The sequence below is a fragment of the Eutrema salsugineum genome, unplaced genomic scaffold (genome assembly GCF_000478725.1).
Source record: "Eutrema salsugineum unplaced genomic scaffold, Eutsalg1_0 scaffold_24, whole genome shotgun sequence".
NCBI classification, from domain to species: Eukaryota; Viridiplantae; Streptophyta; class Magnoliopsida; order Brassicales; family Brassicaceae; genus Eutrema; species Eutrema salsugineum.
Genome location: NW_006256797.1, coordinates 1,176,030 through 1,183,437, shown reverse-complemented (window position 1 = coordinate 1,183,437; position 7,408 = coordinate 1,176,030). Strand labels below are relative to the sequence as shown.

General features: G+C 34.7%; 1 protein-coding gene across 1 annotated transcript; it reads right to left on the bottom strand.

Moving 5' to 3' along the window:
* Nucleotides 1–598: 598 nt before the first annotated feature.
* On the bottom strand, nucleotides 599–3,712 carry LOC112086018. The gene is made up of 5 exons (XM_024154819.1): nucleotides 3,204–3,712; nucleotides 2,691–3,096; nucleotides 2,440–2,464; nucleotides 1,292–2,359; nucleotides 599–1,194 (listed from the first exon to the last, which is right to left on the bottom strand). Exons 1-5 carry the CDS (start codon nucleotides 3,710–3,712, stop codon nucleotides 599–601), a joined length of 2,604 nt encoding a protein of 867 aa, XP_024010587.1.
* Nucleotides 3,713–7,408: the final 3,696 nt, after the last annotated feature.

Sequence of the window (7,408 nt, the reverse complement as noted above, 5' to 3'; positions counted from 1 at the left end):
AAAAGATCACAAAAAACTTAGACCTAAGACTTTTAATAAACCAAAATCTTTAACTATCTCTCTCTTACCCCGAATCATTAGCATGGCTCTGATGCCATAGTAGAAATAACTTTTATGTTATTTCTTTAATTATTTATATATACTAGGTGGCTGGTTCGCGCCCTGCGCGGGCTGATGCTCTTCAAAAGTTTTTTTAGTTTTGAATAGAATACCCAAACCACATTTTGAACAGTTTTTTGTGTTTTAAATTTAATATTCGAACCATATTTCGAAAGTTTGTTGAGTTTAAAATGTAATATTCAAACCATAATTGGAAGCTTATAAATTGATTTGTATAATGTTTAATATATATACTTAAAAAAGCATATTATAACAACTGATCATTTACTAATTTTTTAATTCAAACAAACAGAGCTATTCAAAACGTTATCATACTCAACACTAATTCATAATATAAGAAGATCCAAAAGATAAATCAGTTAAATATAACAAAATTTAAAAGATAAAACAGTTTAAAAATACCAATGACCACCAAAATATTATAACTAATATCCAATGTAATCTAAACATACTTTTAGTAGCAAACAAAACAACCTATTCAAACCAACCGCGAATTTCTATAAATGTTTTCAAACACAACTTTGTAAACAACATTCATTGTCTTCTTTCGTACTTTGCCATTCTTATCTGTAATAAGAATCTTCAACCCTTGGCGTGATGTAACTCTAGACACGGCGACATAAAGTTGACCATGCGAGAACACTGGCTTTGACAAATATAATCCCACCTTTTGTAGAGTCTGACCCTGACTTTTGTTTATAGTCATAGCAAAAGCTATGTTAATAGGAAACTGCCTCCGGCGCATTCTAAAAGGAAACCTTGCTTCTGGTGGTGACACAAACATTCTAGGTATGATAACCTTTTTTCCTATTTTCTTCCCGGTTATACGGCTTGCCTCGATTACATGCCTAGCTAACCGAGTAATAAGCAACCTCGTACCATTACAAAAACCACCCTTAGGATCAATATTTCTAAGCAACATTATTGGAGCTCCTATCTTTAACTTGAGAGAATGATTTGGCAGCCCTGATACCTTTATACTATTAAGATACTCCTGTGTATAGACGACTTCGTCTATTTTGCTTGTGTCTGAAGTATCAATGCTATCAGCACTAAGGTATTCATGTTCCTCACCTAATAAAAACAATTCAAACTATGTTAGTACTGATATATTTTAATTATAATATAAATACGTATTAAAAGGAATTGTGATAAATCATATAACGAAGACCTTTGAGTTCTGATATCATGAATTCATTGATAACGTCGACATCCTGATTCCGTGGACTGAGTATTGCCCTTTCCTGAAAAAAAACTGGTTCACGAGTGGTTGTGTAAGATTGACCATAAATCTCTGAGACTATTCTCTTAACAGGATCACCTTCTCCGCTTATCAGCAAATCCGCTGGAATTTCTAATTCATCTTCTATGGTATCATGAATATTTAGTTTTCCATCACCAATATCCAAGATCCACTTGGCGAATTCTTCTATTTCTTGATTATTGAAATCATTATCGCCACGAAGCAGTCTCATATTTGTCTTTAGCTGCAGAACTTTGCAATCAGACCAAATATGAGAAGAATTCACAGTTGCCCATATAGTCTCTGAGCTATTGCCTCCGACAATAACAGGGAGTATTTGTCGAAAGTCACCACCCAAAACAACGACCTTTCCACCAAAGACCTTATCACACTTTAGTATATCACGCATAGTCCGATCCAATGTCTCAAAACAATGCTTGCTCATCATCGGAGCCTCATCCCATATAATAAGATCGGCTGCTTTAATCAGCTCTACTTGGTGTGATCCAGAACTCACATTACAGAATGTATACTCATTCACAACTATGGGTATTCCAAACCGAGAATGCGCTGTTCTTCCTCCCTCTAATAACAATGCTGCAATGCCACTTGATGCAACATTGAGAACTGTTTTTCCTTGAGAACGAAGAGCAGCGCCTAAAAGCCTCCATAGGTACGTTTTACCTGTCCCACCATATCCATAAACAAAAAACATTCCACCGATACCTCTTGTAACTGCATCCATTGTCTCATTGTAGATATCCTTCTGTTCATTGGTTATTGTTGAAAACAACTTGACATGATCGTTTGCAAGTTTTGCACGATCGTATGATTTCTCATCCCGGATTAGATGATTTGATTTCTTATACTTTCCAATATCATCAAGGACTGGCATCTCTCCTTTATAGTCGGATAATGAATGACCGTTTCTGCGCATATACTTCTCTATATCTGGCAAACCAAGATTCTTATATTGGGCTTCAGTCAACACCAAACCTAGATATACAAATAAGTCTGTTAGCAACTAAGATAATGTGAATCTTGTAAAATAGTTTAAAATTTCAAATCCATCTTACCTGGGTCATTCTCTTCACGCCTTTTCTGATATAAGAAATCCTCAGTTAATATTTTTAAAGTAGCATTCCAGACGTTGATCAGAACTGCTACACTACTCGAAAGAAGCATTATAGCAAAAAAGTTTACGAAGAAACTTTCCAGTTCCCCAAAAACTGGCCTCTTTAATTCCTTCGATGTATTCTTTATCATCGTCTAAAAAACCAAGCGCAAAGCATGCTTCTCGGAAAGAAGAGTATATAATACCATTAACCTTTTTTAAGTCATCAAAACTCTTAGGGCCCTTGACTATATTGAGAAGAATCCTCAAATGATATGCGTCTTCAGCGGAAGGTGAGACATACACCAGTCTGCCTATGGCAAAACCTTGTTTTCGTATTCTCCATTGCCGCTGCTTTGAGACCCAGACGAATTTTGTTGGGAAATCAGCATATGTTAGCTCCTTTGCCAAGGCATGTTCCTTGTTTGCCTCCATCCACGCTAGAAATTGTGACTGACCTATCGATGCCTTGTTTAAGACTTGGTCAACGCTCTCTCCTTCGTGATATATACACATTTGTTTACCAGGCAAATGAAACGAAAGTTGCATTACTGCCGTGGTTCGGTACTGTGTAGGAATCTTTAGAATCCTCCATGAAGATTCATACGGTGAAATGTATCTAAGAATGAGCAAATCAAACAGAAATAAATAATCTTGTTTTTTTTAAATCATACTTAAGTAATTATTCAAGCGATCTAATCTTAAAAATTAGTTTCGCAAAGTTACCTGCAATTGTAATGTTGCTCAACCTCATCTTGGGATATAACGGGGTTACCGTCTTCATCCTCGATTGCTCCTCTAATGTAATCTGGACCCTTGTTTATATATTTGAATAGGTACTTTATAGACCTGGTTTGGTTCCACCACTCAACGTTAACATGTGCCCGAAAACGCTTTAAGAGATCTGGATTATATGGGACAACATATCGATTATCACACAAAACACCCCTCTTCAGAATGGTTCTTTGATCCATACGACGTCTATAGATGGGGAAGCCAGCATCATCGATTTTAGTAACTGATCCAGTAGGCTTAGGAAAGAATTTTGTACACCTTGTCTCATGCATACAAACATTTTTTGGATTGTCATCACCGCATGGTCCATGTATCATCAAGTCTCCAACAATTTCGTACAAAATTGGATCCAAGTCCTTGTCCGGTATCTCTGCTGATATAAATCTATCTATGTCCTCGCCTGTTGGTAGTTTGGATTTGGGTTTCAAGAAAACAACCATGTGGGCATGTGGCAATCCTCTTTTTTGGAATTCAATGGTATACATCGCTGAAATAAAAGTAAAACAATTAGAAAAAGTTAAAAATACATGTAATAAATCGAATTAGTACCTATACTTTAAGTATAAGTTGGCACGATTTATATATTATGACTCTTTACTTATATTTAATCTTTTTGACATACCTGAGTTAACGTGGCCCATAACGTGGTCTTTCGTTAGATAATTCACTAAATTATCGAGCTTCATTTTATAAATCCTGCAACAAATATCTGGTCGATCCTCGATCTTTAGATCATGTTTTTCCAAAAACCTCGTTATCTCAGGCCATTTTGGATTGCAAGTAATTGTTATGAAAAAATCCGGCTATCCGTAGTACTTGCATGTAACATCGCGTCTAGATAATGTTTCCTCATGAATCTCTTACTTCACGTGAATGAAGCAGGTATAAGCACCTTTTTTCCTTGTTCAGAAAGATCATTATTGCCACGTTCACCAGATTGTTCAATCTTATCAAAGCTGTCACACCGTAGCTTCTTTTGATTATGCCATATATAACGAAGCCTATTTGATTCTACCATCGTATATGCGTCAACCAGAAACTGCTGATACAATCTCCCAGACATCATAATGATTTGGGATTCTCCATGCCTGTCTTGAATGCGAAATGCGAAAAACTACCGCATTGTCACGGTTGTGCGTTTCCTTCCAGATGTATCAACATAGCCAATATCAATACCTAATCTAAAACCATCTTCACCATACGGAAACAATAACGGATACTGCAAAGGTAAATAAGCCGGATGCAACTCACTTATACGGTATAAACCTCCAGACTTGCTTTGAATAACGATGTCTCTTTTTTCTGTTAACATATTGAAATCACCAGGTATCAAAGCCGCCACATCGTTCTCAGTAGGTAAGTTATGCGTTCGACTATCAGTAGTTCGGCCACTTGCAAGAACCAACTTAAAACCTTTAGAATTTTGATTCCCAACAAATCGTTCACGTGCAGTTCTTAAGGCTTTAACATGAGGATTATGATCATCTAACATCTTCTTCAGAAGCTCCACGATATCTGCTGTAAGCTTCCTCTAATTACCAACATCCCTGAACAGTCGTTTTGAAACTATTATTATTTATAAAAATGAAACACTATATTGATATAGATAAATAATAATATTATATTATAATAAAAATCGAAGATTACCCATAAACATTCATCCTATTTTTAACTTTGTTGATGGTATCATGGATATATAATTGTAGGAAGTTTGGTTGTTTGCCAGGTGCTGGTAACATATCTCCGATCAAATGATAATTTTCACCACACATTTGGAATAGATATGGACCATTACCGTTGTTTATAGTATTATCAACCTTTCCACCAAGTGACGTAAACGAAAACATCATATTGTATTCTCTTAGGAATTCGCGGAAGTGTTTCCTCGTGTTATCGCGATTATACAATAGCTTTAACAACGTTTTTGGGGGAGCTTTCAATAAAGGTAGCTGAACTTTGCCACTTAGACAGCACATCGTGAAATCAGGAATAGAAGATAGAGAGTGCTTGTTTATACGTTCTCCAAACCACATTAAAGCATGACAATAGTCACACATGTAAGATTGATCACCATCATCATAATAACCTATAATTGATTTTAAAATCTTAAAATATAATAACTTGTATATATACTAATAAAAGGGAATTTGTTTCGATTTGTACCACTTTCCATCAAGCCAAAACTCGCGAATGAATTATATTCAGGATAATTCGGTGGTCTAGGTTTTTTTTGTCTTGGTCGTCGTTTGTTCGAATTACTTGGCGGAACAGCATCTGAATCTTTATCATCGTCCGTGTCCGAATCAGTAGCAACAAAACATAGAACATCATCGACATCAACGGACTCTGTCAATATATCTATAAATTTACACAATCAGATGAAGTTAGTTACATATATTTAATATAAATCAATATAAAATTGTATTTAATCAACATAACCTTTTGAATTATTTATTGTTGGTATACCACGCTTCGATCGAATGATATTCAGTCTGTTTTGTCTGGCTATTTTAGCCATACCAACACGTCCAATAGATTCTATATCAATGTATTGATGATAAACTGATTTTGGTAACGTTGGTGCATACATTTCAGCCCTTGAAACGATTGCTGTATTAAGGATGAATGGTGTTTCAGCGGCATATCAAAAGTAACAATACATGCATTTTTTTCAAAGAAACAGAAACACTTACGACAATTTGCAACAGGTATCTTAACGACCCTAGGTTTCGTTATTCTCTTTTTCTTAGGCCCCATAGTTTCTGATTAGGTTTTCTTTTTCTTTTTTGTACGATATTAAAATACGTGCATGAGAAACACTATTTAAACATATGTAGGGTTTTCCTATAATTTGTAGAGTTTTCTTTTTTTCTTTATTGAAACAAACCTAATTTAACATTTTATGTTTGTCTTTTTTTTTTAGTTTAAGTTTATAAAATATTTAATATTAATAGAATAATCGATATCTTAGATACTTTAACGATTTCATGTGTTAATTTATGAAACTATGATAATATTAAAATATAAAATTGCATATATGCACAAACTGTAATATTCCACAATAAAGTAAGTTGTGTTACTACGCAATTTATATAGAGAGTTAAGTACTTGTTTTGAATTTTTCGTTCTTTGAATCAATAATGCATCCTATAAAAACAAACCGTAAATTCGAATATGCATAAATATCAGTACTAAAGTATATGAAAAACCAAAAAAAAAAAAACAACATCGAGAATTATAAGAATATCAGTTCGAAGATTTCAAAACGTATGTGTTTGTTCATTGCCGTCTTCCTCTCCTCTTGCTATTTCTTTTTTCGTCAACATTAGGCGTTTGAACGGCTGATTCTGAAACTCGTTTTGATACTGGCGATGGTGTCAGTGATGCAACTCTACCTGAGTACCTAAGTTCTAAATCATGTTCGAGGGATCGAATTCCATGGTTTTCAAACTTATTCAACATATCTGCATCATCGACAACGATCTCATCTTTATAAGTTTGACGTCTGTTAGTCAGATTCTCCGTTCCTATTCCGATTTTGAAAAGGAACTTCTTCCCAACCAAATCAGGAAGAGCTCGTGGAAGCACCAAAGTTCCGTCCTGATTAAAATATAAAAAGACATTACACCTAAATAACATAAGATTATATGATAATGTGCACAAAGTATTATAAAATGATATACCTCAGCAACCTCCTCAGCTAAAGTATCTGCTTGAACACGGAGAAATGCGCTAGCGATTTTATCAAACAGTAAGAATCTTATCTCTTCGCCAGACTCGTCGGAAACAACCAACACTAACTTATACCTACGAAAATATGAATATTTGTAAAGCCAAAAATTAAATTTTTTCTAATAACTACTTTGAATCAATGAACCGTTTACCTGGCTATAACATCTGAGACAGCCTCGCCTCATTCTCTACAATCAAATAGCAAGGAATCGTCATCGGTAGAATCAGATTCTATTGGATGAACTGTTTTATCGCAAGTTTTGCATGCAATATAATACCATATAGGATTATATTCGACTCGAACAACTGTCGCAGCAGTAACACATTTCATTTCCTACACTCGAAAAGAATTTGATTTAAATATTAAAAAAACAGATCATTCTCAAATATATAAAACAAATAAT